This window comes from Juglans regia, chromosome 7, assembly GCF_001411555.2.
Source record: "Juglans regia cultivar Chandler chromosome 7, Walnut 2.0, whole genome shotgun sequence".
Classification (NCBI taxonomy): domain Eukaryota; kingdom Viridiplantae; phylum Streptophyta; class Magnoliopsida; order Fagales; family Juglandaceae; genus Juglans; species Juglans regia.
In genome coordinates this window covers 11,701,880-11,723,538 of record NC_049907.1, presented here as the reverse complement: position 1 = coordinate 11,723,538, position 21,659 = coordinate 11,701,880, and the positions used below count along the sequence as shown (strand labels likewise).

Sequence of the window (21,659 nt, the reverse complement as noted above, 5' to 3'; positions counted from 1 at the left end):
CGTGGGACCCACAACTTTTTTTCAACTCAACACCGCTTTACACGCTTGGCCAACAATCTTTTTCAACTTTCTATAAATACATCTAAACTCATCTTAACATCTAAACACATCTAAACGTATCTTAGATGGGCCCCATAAAACTTACTCTACCATCTTAATTCACTACTATTCATAAACAACTCAATATATCTCAACTCAACTCAATATCCAAATGAGACCTTAATGGAATATACCAAAAGCTATAAGTTGGAAACTAATTAGGTTCATTTTGAAGCACTATATATTTTCATCTAGTCTTTTATAATAATTGTATTTTTAACATAGTTTCTTTTATGTATAGATACCCTTGAGTAATATTTTGAAGGAGGGCAATTGAAGAATACTTGATTTTTCCCTTCTTAGATTTATGGTGATTATGAAGTTTCTTATGGTGTTTCAAAAGTTCATTTAACTTCAGTGGCTAACTAACTTATATAACTTGATAATTTTTTCAGGAAAATATAGACTTCTTCTTAGCCTGACTTGTATGGAGATTACTGTAACTTTTTGAGGTACTATCACTTGCTGGTGTAATTTAAAAAAATAAAAAATCAAAAGTGGGTCAGGTTGGAAAACCCAATTTTTTTAAAATAGTATTCGAGTTGGAAATTCGGCCATACTGTTTCGAAATAGAAAATCATATATATTAGAAGGTGGTTGAACTCATTTAAAGAATAATATATGGTCAATCATGGAATAGGACAAGGTGTGGATAATATATATGACATTTCTTTTTCATCTCATAATAAGCACATGACAAAGCAAAGCTATGTTAAAGTTGAACTAGATTTTACTCAATATTGGTTTAGAATCAAGCTGAATAAGTTCAAACACTATATGATGAGCCTTAAGTCCTTGTCGAGAAAACTTGATTTGTGTGACTTTCTTCCCGCAATTAGTTTGTTCTTGTTCCTAGTGATAGAAAATCAAATATAATAGAAAATGAGATAGAGAAGAGTGGAGGGAGAGAAGTTTTGAGGGTTACATCTTTATTATCTTCAATTGTTACTGAATACAAAGCACACATCTGTATTTATAGAAAAATTGTATTAGATAAGGTAAATATTTTTATCATTATAAAAATCAAATCATTTTGATTTGATATTATCTCCAACACCCACCTCAAACTCAAGGTAAAGAATTTTGAAATCTTGAATTTAAATTAAAGTGTAGCCTTCATATTTGTTGGTTGGTTGCCGATGAGACGATGAAAGTGGGGTTGGCAATGAGGTGACTGCAATTGGAACATCAAATATGGAGTTGTGACTAACAATGGGTTGATAATGGGCCAAAGCTAACAAAGGGCTAATTATAGGCTGCAAGATTAAGCTGACAATGAGTTATATATGGTCTTGGTCAACAATAAGACCAAAATCAAAAGACCAAAAAAATCGGGTTTGGGGTTTCAAACAATACTCACAACAGACCAAAACCCAATAAAAAGACTCATAGCTAATAAAGATACCCCAACTGCATTGACTTGAATGAAATTTGATTGAATGGCGACAATGAAAAAATTTGTGAGATGTGAAAAACTAGGGAAATAACTTTAAAATAAATAATTCACAAAGTTGAGTCTGGCTTTAGCCAAGAGCTTTGATACCATGATAGAAAATAAAATATAATATAAAAATGAGATGGAAAAGAGATAATAAGGGGGTGAAACTTTGTGGACTATGTATAACTTTATTATTTCCAATTGCTACTGAATACAAGGCATACATATATATTTATAAAAAATTACATTAATATAAGATATGGTAAATATTCGTAATCATTATGAAAATTAAATTAAGATAATATCATATTAAAATAATTTAATAATTATAAAAATTAAATCGAGATGATATCAAATAGATCATCTAATAATAATAAAAAAAGCTCCAAACGTATTGGATCACTTCCACAACCTTAATAGTACTCATTAGTTTATCCAATGCGATCTGCTCTAGACGGCGAGCATTGAAATCTTTTTCGAGAAAATGGTAGCCCATGCAAGTCCAGTGGGCTCGTTTCTCATAATCAGTACTTAACCATTTCACAGGTTGATGGCCACTTGGATCTGAAGCCCACAAACAGGTTACAGGGTGATGATCGATCGACATTATGGTCTCAATAAAAACAGCAAGCCGTATGTTTTCGGTGGTCACAGACAGGAAATATTATCAATGCTACACTTTAACAGTGAGGAAAAACATAAATATTTTTGGAATATGTTGGGCTATAGGCTATAGCCATCATTTTATTTCATACATTACTTACCCAATCCATTCAGTCCAAAACATGATTATTTACCTAACACAATCCACCTTCTGATGGTACCCTTTCTAATTAAAATGATTTAATGCACCTATAATAATATAATATTATTTTTTTCATATTTTAGAATTACACTAATCATATATTAATTAATAATTTAATTTGATTCTTACATTATTATTACAAGACGGTTAGAGATTAAACATGAATAAAAAATAACTTTGAAGATTAAAAATGAATAAAAAATAAATTTGAAGGGTTAATAGCTCAAAGTTTCCCACTTATTTCTTTAGCTAATGCAGCTTTATTTTGATGAAATTTATCATATTTTATATTAGGTTAGGCTTTTGATGAAACTAATGTCAACACTCTAAGCGAGATTATAGGACTCCGCGGTCGAATGTAAGATGACTACTATATATATTTATGATGCTTTAGGGGCAGTTGGGAATAATAGAAGGAAATGCCGAGGCCATCCCATGTAGGCACTGTAACATGTGACTAAAGGAATAATTTTACATACAATTATTAAACGTGTAAATATTACGTAATCGTTTTGAAAAATAGTGAAATTTATTATTAATAATTTAAATTTTTTAAATTTTAAAATAATAATAATATTTTAAACTTTTATCTAAAATTAAAAATTTTCAGCATTAATCAAGACTCATCTAGATCACAATGCTACCAACAAACATAAATATAACATGGAAACTAGTTATCATGAGGACCATAAAGGTTTTAATTTACCGAGTAAAATAATTCAAAAAGTATTCCAAAAATGAGAAATTCCATGACTATGACTGCGAGTTAATCCGCTAGCTTGATCGTCTAATTCCAACCTCCAGTGGCAAGCAGCCAAGAAACCAAACAGCCAACCAGTTTAATCCGACAACGTCAACAACAAAGCTTATCTCGTTTTTATGCCTATCTATCTGGCTAATCTTTGCTCCAAAATCGTACGTTGTGCTGGCATGGGCACATCCATCTTGTTGATCTAAACATTATCGTACGTACTTTCCCTGTATACATTGCATCATCTCCTTCTTAATTAATTTGCCACTCTGCCCCCTATAGATTGGTCCTAATTAAGCTTTTCTACTTAATTGCTTACCAAAACGTAACAAATGCTAACCCAACATTAATCATAACGCTCGCTGGCCTCCTGTTTCAAATATATTTATAAATTGCTGTCATTTCAACCCTCCTGCATCATCATCACTTCCCTTTCCCTCTTTTTTGTCTCTCTCTCTTATTTACACATATTACAGTCTATTTAAATAATAAAATACGATAAAATGAAATGAAAATTAAGAGTTAATTAAAATATCATTAAAATATTATTTTTTTATTATTTTAAAATTTAAAAAAATTGACTTATTTATTATATTTTATAAAAATTTAAAAAAATTATAATGATGAGATGACTTGAAATAAGATAAGATAAAATATTTTTACAATTCAAACAAGACCGCAATTTCTAGGATTTTTTTTAGATAGGAAAAATTTTGAAAATATTTGATAATTTTTTATGGAAGCTTTTTTCTTTCAACGAGGTTTTGAGAGAGTGGTTTTCTAAATATATATATATATATATATATATATATATATGTTGTATATTGGGTTTGTAAATGTAGATATGTTGATTTTAAAAGTTGTTTGATTTTTTTGTTGTTAGTTGTGAGATTTGATTTGGTATTTATATTTCATTGCAAGAAAAATATTTATTCTTGCCGGAGTTTTTGTTTTAAAAAATTTATTTTTATCGTAAATATTTGATTCAAAAAAAGAATTTTTCTTTATTTTTGTAATGTTTGTTATTTCTCAAGGAGACTTAGACAAATAATTAGATCAAAGTTTTTGAAAAATCATAATTTTTCTAAGGTTTAAAGATATTTAGATTTAAATATATTAAAAATTATTTATACAAAATAAATAGTCAGGGCTCGTTTGATAATAAAGATGAGATGAAATAGTTTTAAATAAATTAAATAAAATATTATTATAATATTATTTTTTAATATTAATATTATTTTATAATTTAAAATTTTTAAATTATTTATTATATTTTATGTAAAAATTTAAAAAAAATATATAATGATAAGATTATATGAGATGGGATAATTTTTATATCTAAATTAATCTCAAATAAGGAGTTAAGTATCCAATCCGGACCGTCCATTTGTTGGCTATACCAGGTTTGAATAAAAGACAGATTCAAATAAATTTTTACAAGAACAAATTGAACAATAATAAAAAAATACCCAAGTGAGGAAAACATGAATTAACACAAAGACATTCCCTATACCTACCTGCAACCCCACATACTAGATGTTTTTTTTTTTCCCCTCCCACAAGACTAATTTATTCTTGTAGGAAAGCCTAGATGGCACTCCCTTATTGGATGCAGTACCCTAACAAAATCCAAAGTTTCCATCAATAGGAGTCTGGTTTGATGTTGAAAGGGTTTTAAAAAATTGAGGAAAGAAGCAGACAGAGCTTATCAAAAAGAAAAGCAATGTAATAAGATTGACACCTGTAAGCTTTAAAAGTTGTCCCCACAACGCTTCTCTCTCATCTATAAGGGAACGTGTCCTCAATATTCAACAAGGTTTTAAGTGTACAACCATGAGTTTTTTGGCACGTCATCAGGGAAAAAAAAAAAAAAACACAGAATTCTGTGGTTTGACCAAGGGCAGGTGGCATGCGACTACTGGTTCTGTAGAAAAGGTGACAGATACTTGTCGTCTTGCAACTACTGGTTCGCTTTCTTTTTTGTAAATGAAGAAATAATAATGGAGAAATATGGAATTTTTTTTTTTTTTTTAAGGCTTTTGAGAGTTTTGTATAGTATTGAAATTGGGGGCACGTTGACACTGTGCTTTCAACGGTGACTCAACCTAACCACTCAAATCAAGTACGTCTAAGTTCGCGGCTTTGCTTATAGCCAACTAGCTCAAGCCAAGCCTGTGGCTTGGTCCAGCCTTTTTGACTTTTGTTTTTTATTTAGGTTAATTGCAAATCTATTTCATCAATTTTAGTACGAAAAAACTCTACCCTTACCCGGGGGTTGTGGGAACCTTCGCGTACACATTCATCCACTTGTAAAAATAAAACAAGACGTTTTGTTGAATTCAGCGAGGTGAAACACAGCAAGATTCAAAAACTCACGGAGACTGATGTCATCTTCTTCTTCTCATTTTCTGTTTTTATTTTATTATTATTATTATTATTATTATTATTGTTATTTGCATCTTCATCTCTTCTAAAACGATGCAGCACTCCCTTTCGTATACCCATGGAACAGATTCAGACGAAATACAAAGACAAGAACTTCTCATCTACTGGTTCGCATCTTCTTCTCATCTTCCGAAATCTTCTTCGTCTTCGCTATTACATAAAATTTTAATTTAGATCTTTCCTAGACTAATCAATCATATCTATCATACACTACCCAGATCCAAAATTTCTCAAAATATCATACATTTGTTTTTTGGGCAAAACTTGAAGCTTTGTTGCTTCTATGAGGTTTTTTAGTAATTGTATTTTCTCGATAAAACTAGAAATATGTTGTCAGATGGGATGGAAACTTGAAGGAATAATATAATGGAGAAGAAAGACAATGAAGAACAAATGAATTTTGTATTCTATTTCATATCCAATATTGTTTACAAGAGCTCCTTTATATAGGAGTATTACAAGATAGTTTGGACATTTACTCAAGCACATGGTGTGTGTGTTGCCTAGAGCTATTTACCGGGTTATTGTTGTAACCATAAGATGCCATTTACAAGAAATAATAGAAACCAATTAAGGGAATTTCAGCAAAGGTTTTCTAGGAGTTTCTGGAAGAGTCTTCATGCTGAGAAGGCTTGACTGACGCGTGCATTGCTGAGGTGGATTCTGTGAGATTTTGCTTAGGTGAGTTGGAGTCGGATCTTGGTTTGGCTAAGCTGCTAATACCCTCCCGCGAGTCCATGATGGGAACCATTGTGAGACTCGTTCTTAATTGAAGAAACCGAGATGATTGTAAGGGCTTAGTGAATATATCAGCAACTTGATCTCAAGAGGCAGTGAAGGCAACTTGTAGAGACTTGGAAGTGACACGGTCACGCACAAAGTGAAAATCAATCTCCATATGTTTTGTGCATGAGTGAAGAACAGGATTAGTTGCGAGATATGTAGCTCCCAAATTGTCACACCAGAGGGTAGGGGGCTGAGAGAGAAAAGTACCAAATTTTTTAAGCAGAGACTGAAGCCAAAGTAGTTCAGCAGTGGTGTTTGCCAATGCCTTGTACTCAGTTTCTGTACTGGGTCTTGCAACTAAGGGTTGCTTCTTGGAACTCCAGGAAATTAAATTGAACCAAGAAACACACAAAAACCGTCATTGGAGCGACGGTCATCAGGGCATCCTGCCCAGTCCTTATCAGAGAATGCATGCAATTTATAGGAAGAGGAGGGGCAGATAAGGAGGCCATGGTGAGCAGTATATTTGAGGTATCTAAGGATCCTCTTGACTGCTTGCCAGTGAGGTAGTTTTGGACAGTGCATAAACTGACAAATTTTATTAACAGCAAATGCAATGTCGGGTCTGGTAAGAGATAGATATTAGAGACTACCTACTGTATTGCGGTAGAGGGTTGGATCAGAAAAGTCAGGACCATCTGTGAGTGAGAGTCGAGCAGAGGAGGCCAAGGGGGGTTGGACAGGTTTGGCAAGGTCCATTTTTGTCCGTTTGAGCATATCACAAACATACTTTGTTTGTGACAGATGTAGACCCTGTGAAAGATGGTGAATCTCAAGTCCTAGAAAAAATCTAAGAGGTCCAAGGTCCTTAACTGGGAAAAAGGAATTGAGAGAATGTAACAAAGAGGTGATAGCATCCATACAGGAACCAGTAAGAATAATATCATCTACGTACACTAAGAAAAAGAGAGTGTGACAGAGGAATGTTTATACAAGAATAACGAGGGATTTGACAGAGATTGTGTGAAGCCAAACTCAAGAAGCTTGGTACTCAACTTAGAGAACCAAGCGTGTGGCACTTGTTTAAGACCATAAATGGCCTTATGCAAGCGGCAAATGTGGGTTGGGTGATCAGGATGGATGACCAATGGGTTGGGTCATGAAAACTTGTTCTTGGAAATCTCCATGCAAAAAGGCATTGTTGATGTCTAACTGCCGTAGGGACCATCCTTCAGTGATAGCAATGGAAAGTATAGTATGAATTGTGGTTGGCTTCACAACTGGACTAAAAGTTTCAGAGAAGTCAATACCTGCTTGTTGATGAAACCCTTTGGCGACGAGACGAGCCTTGTGTCTATCGATGGTTCCATCCGAACGTCTTTTGGTGCGAAAAACCCATTTGCACCCTACCAGGTTGTTGATTCCTGAAGAGGGCACTAGAGTCCACGTATTAGTGTTCATCAGTGCTTGAAACTCTTCTGCCATCGCTGACCTCCATACTTGGTGTTTTGAAGCTTCAGTAAAAGACATGGGATCATCAGGGATTGGGGGAAGAAATTGTGACAAAGCTTCGGGGAGGTGGCCAGAGAATAGTGTCATCGGTGAATGTCTTGGGATAGAGAGAATTAGTTTTTGATCTAATGATGATCTGATTTGTGGGGGGAGGCGTAGCAGATGGTAGAGATTGCGGAGAAGGTTCGAGAGTGTTGGAGGAAAGGGATAAAGTTTAAGGAGGATCAGGTTGGGAGGGAGTATCGGATTGTGTAGTAGATGAGGATGGGCTTTGGGTCGCGATGGGCGTAGTTGTTGAGATGTTTGGACTTGTAGGAGACCGAAAGGAGTGGTGGGGTTGGGTGACGTGATCTGAGGGTGAGAATGAGTTGGGTAAGGGAGATATGAGCTGAGTTGGTTGGTTGGGCCGTGCTTGGGTGTTATCAGATTGTGTATTTATTATGCATGTAGGCTGGGTGGGACAAGGACCAAGAATAGAGGGGAGAGGCGTAGTGGATGGGCTTGAATCTGAGATCTTGGTGTGATTAAAAGGGATTAATTGCTCATCAAATACAATGTCTCTTGAGATGTAGAGACGTCCTGTAGGTAGATGTAGACAAAGATAGCAATGGTGGGAGTCACTATACCCCCAATAAGAAGACATTGTGAGGAACGAAGATCCAATTTATGTCGATTATATGGTCGTAAATGAGGCCAACAAGCAATTCCAAAGACTTTGAGAAAAGTGTAATTAGGAGGTTTTGAGAACAATTTTTCAAACAGACTAAGTTGTTGAAGTAAGGGAGTAGGAAGACAATTTATTAAATACACAGCAGTGTGGAAGGAATCTGCCCAAAAATATTGAGGCAGTGAGGCATGTGCCATAAGTGCTAAGCCAGTTTCGACAATGTGTCGATGTTTGCACTCGACTGCATCATTTTGTTGGTGAGTATGAGGGCAAGAAATTAGATATGAAATTCCTTTGGATTTAAGAAGATGACTGAGAGGACGAAATTTGTCGCCCCAATCACTTTGGATGGATTTTATTTTGAAATTAAAAAGTAATTCAACAGATCGTCGGAAATTAATGAAAACTGAGACAACATCAGATTTTTGTATTAATGGAAACCACCAAGTAAAACGAGTATAGTCATCTAGAAAGGCAACATAATAACGATATACTTCACGAGAAAGGACAGGGGCAGGACCCCATACATCTATGTAAAGAAGCTCTAAGGGCTGGGTAGCCCGTTGATGAGAAGAAACAAAATGTAATTGGTAACTTTTTGCTTGACAGCAAACTGAACATGGAGAATTAAAGTCTCGGGTTAAAACTGGAAGGGAATGGTGAGACAGGACACGCTGCACAACTTGAAGAGATGTATGCCCAAGTCTGGAGTGCCACCGAGAGGATGTGGTGCGCTCGCCAACAAGAGCTTGAAGAGGTGATGAAGTTGCTGGAAATGTGTATATATCGTCATGCATGGGACCACGAAGGAGAGGGGTCCCCATTTTGGAATCCTTCACAATAAAATGAGAGGCATGAAATTTAAAATAAACTTGATTGTCAAGACAAAATTGCCTCACAGAAACCAAGTTTTTGGTTATGTGAGGAACATGTAAAATATGCTTGAGATGAAAGGAGCAAGAAGTAGAGTTCAGAGAGAATCACCGATGTTGGAGATAGGCAAGGCAGTACCATCACCTACTCGAATTTGATCAGATCCATTGTAAGGGGGGGAGTTGAGGTTCAAGTGGGAAAGATCGGAGGTGAGATGGTTTGTGGCGGCTGTGTCTGGGAACCAGTTGTTGTCTGAGTTGGAGTAGGATCTTGGTTTGGCTGAGCTGCTAATAGGCTATGATGGGAATATTGGAGGATGATGCACTGCATGTTCCTAGGTCGAAGAAGCCAAAGTTGCCAGCTTTGGCTATGCTTGTTATCTATAATTGTTTTCACTGAATGAGTTACTTTTTTGGGAGTCCATTTCTTAACAATCAGCTTTATGTGCCAGTGTAATTGTGGAAGCTATGAAGGTGGATAGTTTGCAGAGGATTTGCTCATCTTTGGAGCCTCTGACTCTAGTTGCAATTAGCTTAAAGTAGCACACTCATTCCTTTAACTCTAGCTTTGAAATACCATAATTCCAAATAAGATTGAGTGAACAAACATATTCCACATAGCATGCACAACGAGAAAAACAGAGACAACGTCGAGGCTTATTTCTTCGACGGCACCCAACGCTGGTAGATGCAAAATATGAGGAATATGATGAATGGTCAATGATCTTCTGCGATGGGGGTTTGACGGCACAGAATGCATTGCTTCTTCTTCGATGGGGGATCCATTTTGGTGTTGGGTTTGATTTCTACTTTTGAAATCGATTTTTTTTTTCTTTTTTTTTTTTATAATAATATCGGCTGACATGACATTGGCCACCTCAGCAGATTCCCGAAAAGGTGCCCAACGGCGGGTATCTGTAGCAGGATTGTTTTAGTAAGTTTGCAAGGTCGTCAATATCTTACACAATCCGTAAATTTAACACGAATATGATACGGAAGTTGTGGATTTGAATTTGATGTTAATGGGTTCGGATCAAAACTGATTGACTTGTTAAGACATGATTTATAAATGGGTCAACCTGCTTAACTGCAATCAACCCATTTTGATTTTATTTCAAAATAACAATTTTATTATTGTTGAGTTGTAATATTGATATTTTTCAATATGCTTATGTTTTTATTATTGGAATTATAATTCTTGACCTATGTTTATGTTTGTTATTGTAGGGTTTATAATATTGATTTTATTGTATATTAAAATTTAAAAAATATTGGTATTTTTTGTTAGTAAATAGTCTTTTTTTTAAAGATATTGTTGCTACTAATAAATATAGATTTTAACTTTTATGTAAAATTATGTTAATCAGATCAAATAAGTTATGTGTGTTAGTTCAATCCATTTACATAAAATGTATTTAAATGAGTCATATCGTGTTCATATATTTTTAATTAATTATTAAACAGGTCAAAACAGGTAATACGACATGACCCGTTATCTATATGGGTCGAGTTAGAGTTTGAAATTTTTACATATTTAGCTTAATAGATTGTGTTTTGAATTGCTACCCCTAGCAAAAAGCTACCTCAGTTTTTCAACTTGCAACATTTATATCTAAGATTTAAAAAATAATATTAAAAAATTATGTTCAAATAATTTTTTAATATTTTTATTTAACTTTTTCTTTTTCATTTTCTAAAACTCTATAAAACATCTTAAGTGAATCTATTTCACTACTATGCACAGATATTCAGATTCGTTTGGACACTTATACTTTGTTTTGCAATACAATTATTATTAAGTATTTTTAGATATTTTTAAATATTTCCTTCTCAATTTAAACATCACTCAAAATAAAATATTTTCAATTTCAAATCTGTAACTCTTCATCTAATTATTATCCAAACATTAAAACTTTTTCAAACCTTCAAATAAAATGCAAAAAATATTACTAGTTTTTCAAGTTTAAAAAACAAAAATATTTTTCAAGAATTTTTGTAATTTTATAATATTCTTATTCAAAATTTTCTCTATCCTTTTCAAAAAAGTTAATAAAATATCTTAACTCAATCTACTGTACTACTATTAACAAATATTCTAAGATATTCCAATTAACCAAACCTGCCAAGTCCGGTAAGAACCCTCTTTACTTGGGATTATGATATCTCATGTTCTTTTAATCCTTTGTGTGAGCACAGCACCTAATCAATATTGAATCAGTTGCTTTTAACCGTTCTTTGCTCATTCCTTTAGCAGATGAAAATATGTATAAATAAGAGAGATGATTTAATTTTTTTTTTTTTCAAGTCATAGCTAAACAAATATTGTCCATACATGTAATAATAATAATAATATAATTATTATTATTATTATTATTATTATTATTTTTATTATTGCTAATAGCAATTCAAATTCGTGGCATTCAATTCAATGAAGACTATTTCTGTCCTCCTCTCAGTTACGAAATTTAAATCATTAAGCATCTTTTTCTGCCATGTCCCTACATATGGATTGAATGGAAAATGTCTACATGAACCCCTCAACCTTCATGTATTTGAGCATTTCTCCAATTCTGACGAGATTAAACTTATTTTGCACCCTGCTTGCCATTTAGCATATCCAATATTTCTAGCCTCGATTAGTTTTACAGATGAAATGAGATGAGTTGAATATATATTAAAGTTAAAAAATTTAAAAAAGTTGAATTGTTTATTTTATTTTGTGTGAAAATTTAAAAAAATTATAATGATTAAATGAAATGAGTTGAGAAAACAAAAAAGTCCTAATTCTCCCCCTCCCCCGCGCAGGGGTGGGAGCTGTTGTTTTTTACAAGCTTTATAAAACTTGTAAATCAAGAGCATTGTTTGTCTATAAAACTTCACCATTCAATTGGACATCTATGGGTTACTCTCCCTTGAATTTTCACAAGAATCAACTTTGATGTAGTCATTGTAAGAACACATCTCCTATAGGCATGTTATTTAATAAAACAAATTATATTATATACTATGTTATTTTAAAAGAGTTTTTATTTGCATTAAACTCTCGATAATTAAAATAAAGATGACTACCAAACGGAGGACCTACGTTATGACCAAGCCCCCCACCACCCCAACAATTTTTTTTTTTTAAAAAAAAATCAAAATATACCCTATATTTTATTTATATAATTCTATAAAGATAGCAAATGTGCCCCCAAAAAAATTTGCAATTCCTATATGTTCTTTAAAATTTTCTAAGATATCAATATATTTAGAAATGTCTTTCTCCAATAATTTTTTTCCTATAGTTCCGAAATTTTGTATAATTTCTATATATTATTTATTTTTAAGGATGTGGCCTCACCAAAATTAAATTAAAACTAAGTTTAGGAAGAAAAATATTAAACTTATTAATAGGGATCTCAAAGTTTTTTTTAATACAATATTAGACTTCCTAATATGAAATTCAAAGTGAAAATAGAAAAAAAAAAATTTAAAATTGATGATTTACAAGAAAAATAGTTGAGAGGTTTTATCCTCTAGACTTCATTGAGTAAAAAACATTAATTTAAGGTTTCAATTATAGCATTATATGCTTAATGTGATACAAAAATATCTAGATTTTGTATGAAACTTGATAAATTAGCTTATATACTAGAATGAAAGATGACCTTCTAAAAGATCACTTGATAGTTTATATAAAAAAATAAGTTCTAAATATTTCATTACAAAAATAATAATGGATTAATATTATTACATGAAATATTATCATTAGAAATTTGAAAACATATATTAAGTTGTGTTTTTTAGAATTTTATTTTTATGTATATATAGCAAAGGAAAAAGCTACTTTGCCTCCCCACTTTGACCACTCCATTTGACCGTTGGTCAAAAATTTTTTTTTTACTTAATGATTAAAAAAGTGATTTTTAATATATTGATGTATTTTTTTATTTTTTAAAAATATTTAAATATATTAAAAAATGTGAAAAACAAAAAAAAATGCTGGGCAGTACGCCCAGTAGGAAGAGTGGGGCGACAGAGTAGCCCCACCCTATAGCAAATTATTGAGATCTAATTTTTTATATAGTTATATTTTTATAATCTTCTAGTTTCTTTTCATTTTATATAGACGTGTCATGCAATAGAAAAGTTAGCCCCTCATAAAAGTTTCTGGTTCTGTCACTGATGACTAACGATTGTGAAATGCTATTTTCTTAGTGAATTAATAAAAAATTGTCTTCTTTGATGGAGTAACATACATAAGTAAAATCTTGCCATAATTTGTCCAAGTGGTTTTTGCAACACTACCAACCCTTAGACCTTGTTTGGATATTGAAATGAGATATAATGATTTGTAAATAATAATAAATTTAATTATGAATAGTAATGAAATGATTTGAATTGAGATATTTTATAGAATTTTAGAAAATGAGACATAAAAAGTTAAATAAAAGTATTATAAATTAAAATATTGTTATAATATAATTTTTTTAATATATCTTTTCTTTTGAAATTTAAAAAAGTTGAATTATTTTTTATGTTTTATTTGAAAGTTTGTAAAAATTGTAATAATTAGGTAATGATTAGATAAAGAAATTAAAGATTTGAAATTGAAAAGTAATTGTATTTATAGTGTTTGGATATTGAGATAAGATAAGATGAGGTAAGATGAGAATGAGATGGGAGGCTCTTACTCGAAACCAAACTTTAGAGCATTGGATTAGTTAAAATTCTAGTTAATGTGTTAATTGAGGATGTATTTTTTCTATTAATTTTATCTAAACTACTTGAAATGTACCCCATATTGGATTAGTTAGTTAGGTTTTTTTTTTTTTCAAATTATTAAAATATCATTACTTATATTGTGCCCCACGTTATCAAGGAGAGTTAACTGCTGTTTTTCTTTGAGAAAGAGAGAAATAAATAAATAAATATCTTTTGGCTAGCTATGGCTAAAGTGCCTCTATAATATAAATTGTTGTCTTGGTCAAAATATAATTCAGTTTTAGCTACTTTTATGAGCTGGTAAAGCCGCATATCTCTCAAACTCGAAGCAAGATTCAGGCAGTTAGGGTAGCGGAAGTATTTTATTTTATTTTATTTTATTATTATAATTTTTTAAAATATTTATATAAAATATAATAAATAATTTAAATCTTTTAAATTTTAAAATAAAAATAATATTAAAAAATAATATTTTAACAATATTTTATTTAATTTTTAACTTTTATCTCAACACATCTCATTTCAATTCATTATCCTAACGTCACTTTTATGTTAATTGTTGAAAAAATCTCCATTCTAACTCCATGTGGTTTTGATCTTTTAAAAATTGATAGTGGTTTAAAATAGTCAAGTTTTTAAAAAATGATATCTATAACTATGATCAAGTTTTAAAATGGTACCTCTCTCATATTTGTATGCATTTAGATATTGAATTGAGTTGAATTGAATTAAAATGATAAAATATTATTAGAATATTATTATTTATTATTATTATTATTTTAAAATTTAAAAAAATTGAATTATTATTATATTTTTTGTTAATATTTCAAAAAATTATAATGATAAATTGAGATGACGCTAGTATATATCTTCCGTCAGATACTAATGAACTCCTGATGAAGGAACTAACAGAATTTTGACGGAGGAAGACCTAGCTATTGAAAACTAAGCATTTTTTCGAAAGTCAAAACTACTAGGACCTAAACAATAATTTTTTCTAACAAATTTTAATGTTAGAAAGTCACCAAAGTTCCCAATTAGCTTCAGTTTCAAATTCAGCTAATTTTGATGGCTTCAAATATGTTAAATTGATGAGAAATGATATTTATAGTAATGTGTAAGTATGTATATTTAAAAAAAATAAAAAAATAAATATGAGATTTAAATAAAAAATTAATTTTATAATAATAAATCTTATTAATTTTTTAAAAAGAATGCGCCACTTGACCATAACATTATTCGTAGTTAACGACAAGGCAGGCTCTGGATGGGGAAGATGATGCCAAATGACAACGACGAGACATCTTATTTCAGCTTGTATATCGTGAAGAATATAAAATGTATGAAATCCTAAGTGCTGCATTGCGTTCGTAAAGCAAGTCACAAGGCTAAGCACATACAAAACGGCTCCGACCCTTGGCTGGCGCCTGGCGGCGTCTTTGTCTCAAAGCTAGAGCCTCATCTGTAATTAATCCAACACCAACAAAAAATAATGGATGATATTAACAAAAAATAAGGAATAGAACAAATGGATAACAATGAAATTTTATAAAAATAAATTTATATATTAATATAAATTTATATTTATTTTATAATAAAAATAATTTTATAATCTCACGTAATATATAAAAAATGTTAATTTATAATTTTTTTTATAATTAAAATATTTCAACATTGGTCAGAGGTAATATTATTAAATATTTAATATTATTCAAAAACTTTATATACACAGTAATATAATATAAAAGATTTTTTTATGTGTTTATCTGACAATAATTTAGCAGAATTATTTTTTAATAAGCTATCAGACTCCCAATAGGTTTTGGATATAAAGGAGCGATCAGGAAAGCCAGCAAGACCCGAAATCATGATGAACACTCTCACTGACATTTAACATTTTCTCCCTTTCACTGCCCATATATAATACCTTCTGATCACAAAACACAATACTCTCAAAAAGATTTTCCGTATCCCAATAATATGTTAGATCACGCTGAGTATGCAGCAGCAGCAGAGCCCTTCCCCTGCATGGACTCCTTCTCCACCACCATGAGAAAGAAGAACAGCAAAAATAAACGAAGATTCAGTGATGAACAAATCAGATCATTGGAAACTCTGTTCGAGTCAGAGTCGAGGCTTGAACCAAGGAAGAAGATGCAGTTGGCAACAGAGCTTGGGTTGCAGCCACGGCAGGTTGCTATATGGTTTCAGAATAAGAGAGCTCGATGGAAGTCGAAGCAGCTCGAACGAGAATACAACATACTTCGAGCGAATTACAACAACCTGGTTTCCATGTTTGACGCTCTGAAGAAAGAAAAACAGGCCTTGGTTGTACAGGTACATATATATTCACATATACATAAATATATTTTCATGTTGAAGAAATGATTTATGCTCCGTTTGTACAACTGAGAAGAGATGATTTTAAATGGAATTTGAATAAAATAATGTTAGAATATTAATTTTTAATATTATTATTATTTAAAAATTAAAAAAATTAAATTATTTATTATATTTTATATAAAAATTTAAAAAAATTATAATTATGAGATGGATGGAGATAAGATACGATACTTTAAGCCTTAATTGCAACTTTGCACAAGACGAGAACAGACCCATTTCAGAATTCACAGAGGCTTACAAAGATGGTTTCTTTTTAACAGCTGCAGAAGCTGAATGATCTGATGCAAAGGCCACAGGAGGAAAGGCAGTGTTGCAGGCAAGAACCAGCTGCAAACGGCATCCGAGGTGAATCGGACAATGGAGACACTGCTACATGTGAATATGAAATGAAGCCAAGCTTGTCAACGGAGAGATCAGAACATGGACTAGGTGTCTTGACAGATGAAGATGCCTGTACAAAGCCAGAGTACTTCGAACTGGAAGACGAACCCACTCTTCTGAATATTGTGGAACCTACTGATAGTACCTTGGCATCACCTGAAGATTGGGGCAGTTTGAACTCTGAGAGTCTCTTCGACCAGTCTAACAGTAATTCTCAGTGGTGGGACTTCTGGTCTTGAATGAAGGAAAACGGTCATGGGTTGTATGTATGCAAAATGTTGTTCCTTCGGTTCAAAGATTCTAGGGGGGTGGTGGGGCAAAATTATGGACAAGGAGAGGGGAGAAGCATCTTTCAGTGCAGCAATGGGTTTAGAGACTATGAATGTAGCTTTTTGAGACCGTTGGCACTCCACAAAGAAATTCCATCCACCCACTTTATGTGATTGCAAAAGCTGGTAATATTGATCTCGCTTGACCCAATACGTTTCAAAGTTTCTGTCTCCCATTGTTGGAACCTCGAAAAATGATTTGGAGACTGGAGCTGTGAAACTTCAAAAATATAAAAGGTGCTGTGGGGTGTCTCCAAAGAGATCATATGCACAGAGAGAGTGAGAGAGAGAGAGATGAACGCACAGCTGGTGGGCTCCAAAATAACAAATGTACTGGTTCAATTAGAATTTCAATGGAGTTGGTATCAAGGTTTTAAGAAAAAGATTTTGGAAGTAGTTTTCAATTATTGTGCCTTTAAAATGGTAGTGCATTCTTGCTCAAAAGCAAAGAAGTTTCATGATGCATATGATCAAAAGAAGCTTTGCCGCGTATGTTTGAGCCGCTAGAAAATGTAAAATTACTTGCAAACGATTGCATAAACAAATAAGTGACTCAAACTAAATAAAGATAATGAGAAATACTACCAAGAAAGGCAGGAGATTTCAAACTACAAACATGAAACTATTTAGTTTTAAAATGGTTGGACTAAAATTTTACATTCATCCACTTTCTTCTTAAGATAATGTAGAAAATAAGGTAAACCAAATCTCCTTTTAATAGCACCTTTGATAGCCCACAAGTGATAGGGAATAATACTTCACCAGGGACTGCTCCTTTTTTTTTTTTTTTTCCTCAGTAGCTGATACTAAAGAGCATTAAATGATATGTGGTGGCTATCTAAACTGAGTTTAAAGTGTGTTTGGATGTTAAGATGAGTTTAGTACTTTTTATGAGAAGTTGAAAAAAGGTTGTGGGTCCTATGTGTAAAGAGGTTTTGAGTTAAAATGAGTATAGTAATTTGAGAGTTGGATATTTGGATGTTAGATTCAACTTAAAATTAAACTGAGTTCAACTGAGTCTTGCAACCAAACGCAGCCTGAATGACAAATAAGTACCATTATCACCATAGCTGTCAATGCAAAACCTAAATGGTGCAAAACTATTAAGGATCATGAGCAAAGGGCACTAAAAAATCAGGAGTAAGAGAAAAGATAACAAGCAATCAAAATAAGAGTAGATAGCCAAGTGTCTTGGCCAAAGCCTACATCAATTGGAAATCAGCAAGAGAAAACTTGCACTCTCATGCTTGGGGTTTAGAACATCTGTGGTCTTGTGGATCCATTGAACAATCCCCTGAGTGACAACACTTGAGCTACTCTCCACTGAACCGGTCTATCTTTTACAACTTAACACGATCCTAAACCACTCAAAATCTTTTGTTAGAGTTTGGATCCTCTGTAGTTTCCCCAGGAATTAATTTCAGTGGGCTTTCACCAATCTTGACCAGTTGAGATAGGATTTTTCTTTTTTAAGAAATCAAAAGCCCCTGAGCAAGTTGACTTCATTTAAGTCCCCAAGGGATCTAAGAACCCAGAAAGATTTATGGTAATGGTATTTTTCTCACAGTTTCATTTACTTTTGCTTTTAGATCCTCTGCCTGCTAGATTTTCTTCTTGGATTTGTCATACTAGGAAAGAACCTTATTTTCTGTAAGGCACCTCGGAGAAACATGTCGTGGAGAAAAATCAATAGAGTCAAGACCTCCACATTAGATGTGATTTGTCATCAGAGCTTATGTGATGCCATTTGTTCACTATCTACTTCCAAATGCAATACAAGTGCAAGCATTGAATGGATAAGGGAAGAACTATTATAAGCTCCACAAATGAATGTGCAAACTCGTATAGTGTGCATGGCAGAGCAGAGAATGTTATGGCTATAGAGGAAAAATAAACGATCTGAATGAATGTGAAATTATTGGGAATAGTAGAATAGAGCAAAAGTTAAACAATGATTGACCAAATTACTTGAGGGCTTTAATAAGTAATAAGCTTGATGAGAAGGTTGGTCTGACATGCAAAAAACTTCACAGCATCAGTATTCAGATCTTCATTGTCATTGTGTAATCATTAACCTTTTGCAGCAGCAAGACAACTGATTCACTAGCTTTCCTTCTTCCAGATACAAATTTTCACATTTCATCGTCCTCGGAATATCTACAGAAAACTTAAAAAATCTCAATTGATAATCTAATCAATTTACCAATATGCATTTGAATACACTAGAATAACTGAATCAATAAAGGACCAGCATACACTAGCACAGTTACTGTGAGACTCACGAACCTTTTCCAAGAACTAATCTATCTTTGGACTATAAAGTCGGTTATCAAAGTTTTACTATCCAATTTTCTCTATGATTAGGCCCATGTGTGAGTTGCTATATAACCTATACATTCACATACATGCCTTCTCTTGGCCATTGATTATTCAACCATTCTAATTAAAGTTCACTTCTCTAAAATTTTGTATCCTCAATCACAAAGTGAAATCAATGAATTCTAGAAAAGTGCACTCTTAAATTCTCAACCAACATCATTGCAACTCAGGAAATGGATTTCCAACTACAAAACCTCTTTTGCCAACATATGCTCTGCTTCGGAAAAGTCGAGTGGATAGCTCTACAATTTTCTTTCTTGCAACCAATCCCCCCACCCTTACAAGTGCCCGACTCATTTACATAGAATTACTAATTTCAGAATATCAGTTTAAGCTAGGTGCAACCTCTTCATTTATAAGATCATTTCTGCAAAAAATTATTAAATATCTGGTAGGAGCTTATTTCCAGTTTTCCTTATGAGTCCCTTTCATCTTCAAGTTGGTACTAAGCTTCAGCGGCCTATTCTTCTGCATCTTTAATTTTCGTTTGTTTCCTGCCAAACTTTTAAGAGAACTCCACGTGATGAACTCTTACAGAATATCAGATCTTACAGCATCCAAACTGGATCATGTGCCTTAAATGATTTAGCTGATGAAAGGAACTTCAACATTCAAAGTTGTGATATATTCATCGACTTAAATTTAGAATTTTGAGGTGTTAAGATAGAGAGTTGGGACATAGAATTTGGAATCAGCTAGTTCTACCTTGGCATTGTGGTTTGATATTCAATATTGACTCTTTAGAAGCTTTATTAAGTAATTCCAACTTTCAAAAACCCAAACCTGATCATGGAAACAAGATTGGTTGCTCTTTTTCACAATCAGAACCCACATATGCATACAACAATGCCTCTCTGCAAACCGATCAACAAAACATATGATACTTGAGAAATCAGAAGCATAAATCTCAAGAATAAGTAACCATATACGATTAACTATGCTGCAGTTGAATCCACAACTTTGGCTGAAAGAAAGAACATACTCATCTAGCATACCTTTAGAATGAAGATCATTGCTTCTGATAGAAATCCCATTTAATAGCCCTTAGCATGCAAAATCCCAGCCCAACAACTGTCAGTTCAAAGTCTTTACATAGGAAGCATAGCAATTACTCAAGCAGGTTCCTGCAAATTCCATCCTCCGAAAAACAAAAAAAATAATTAAAAAAAAAAAAAATGAAGAAGAAAGGATGCTCAAATGACTCGTCAAGAAACAAAAGATCATGTATATTTCTTAACTAAATTAAGATCTCCTTATTCACGTTGATAATAGTGGCCCAGTGGGCCCAGTGGGCCAAACACCATGCCAATAATCTCCTTTCCATAACTTTCAGGAAACACAATAATAATTGTATGGTATGGACAATAATCAAATTTAAGGACATGGAAGTATTGAAAAGCCAAAGTTAAAATTAAACTTTTCTTCATGATCATTCGTTTAATATACATCATGAAAATTTTCAAGAGTCTCATGGGTATTTATTTTAATTGTCAAGGAAAATTGGTGTATAGTTGGACCCCAAGTCCATTCCCTATGATAAACTATATGCTTTTGACATTTCAATCTAACAAAAAGAAAAAAAAGGTTTGAAAGCAAACGGTGTAACTAACTTTACCTTTATTGGTTCAATTAAAGTATTTTGATATCTATGCTTTAAACATCTTCCAAACATTCATAGATATCATTAGAAAACACAAATAAGTGTGCTTAACATTTCACCTTGTTTATTAATATATGAAAAAAAAAATTATCTTACCTGATTAATATAGGTAGTACTTGATACTTAAGAAGAAGATAATAGACTATTATTAACAAATCGTCCCTACATGATCAAACTATTTACACAAATAAAAAATCATTTAAAATAGAGTAATGCTACTATGCCCCTAATTTATACTACTCACTTTGTCTTCTTGACGTGACACCACATGGCTTATTAAAAAATTTGTAACAATATATATTCAAAACAAAATGGCACCTGAAAACACAAAAAGAGAGACAAACTCTAAATTCTATCTACCCTTTTATGTTTTTGTTTTTATTTTTTTAGTAAGCTACATGGCACTAGGGCTAAGCAAAAATTTAAAAGTTCGACTACAAATTTGACTTTGCTTTAACTTCGACACAACGGAGTCGGAGTTGGAT

The 21,659-nt window shown here is 32.5% G+C and overlaps 1 protein-coding gene and 1 long non-coding RNA gene across 2 annotated transcripts; one reads left to right on the top strand and one right to left on the bottom strand.

Annotated features, from left to right (window-relative positions):
* The first annotated feature begins 15,833 nt into the window (after window positions 1-15,833).
* Window positions 15,834-17,539, top strand: LOC108979130 (homeobox-leucine zipper protein ATHB-12-like). The gene is made up of 2 exons (XM_018949723.2): window positions 15,834-16,359; window positions 16,686-17,539. Exons 1-2 carry the CDS (start codon window positions 16,003-16,005, stop codon window positions 17,043-17,045), a joined length of 717 nt encoding a protein of 238 aa, XP_018805268.1. The 5' UTR covers window positions 15,834-16,002; the 3' UTR covers window positions 17,046-17,539.
* Window positions 17,540-18,555: 1,016 nt separating this feature from the next.
* Window positions 18,556-20,651, bottom strand: LOC108979124. Its single transcript, XR_001994162.2, has 3 exons — window positions 20,510-20,651; window positions 20,298-20,368; window positions 18,556-19,292 (listed from the first exon to the last, which is right to left on the bottom strand). It is a non-coding gene; the product is annotated as an uncharacterized LOC108979124 (long non-coding RNA).
* Between the last annotated feature and the right edge of the window lie 1,008 nt (window positions 20,652-21,659).

What these genes read in the sequence shown, in the direction of transcription:
- LOC108979130 (XM_018949723.2), top strand. Translation starts at nt 16,003, where the DNA reads ATGTTAGATCACGCTGAGTATGCAGCAGCAGCAGAGCCCTTCCCCTGC. An exon ending in AACAGGCCTTGGTTGTACAG is followed by an intron (nt 16,360 to 16,685) that starts GTACATATATAT and finishes TCTTTTTAACAG; the next exon opens with CTGCAGAAGCTGAATGATCT.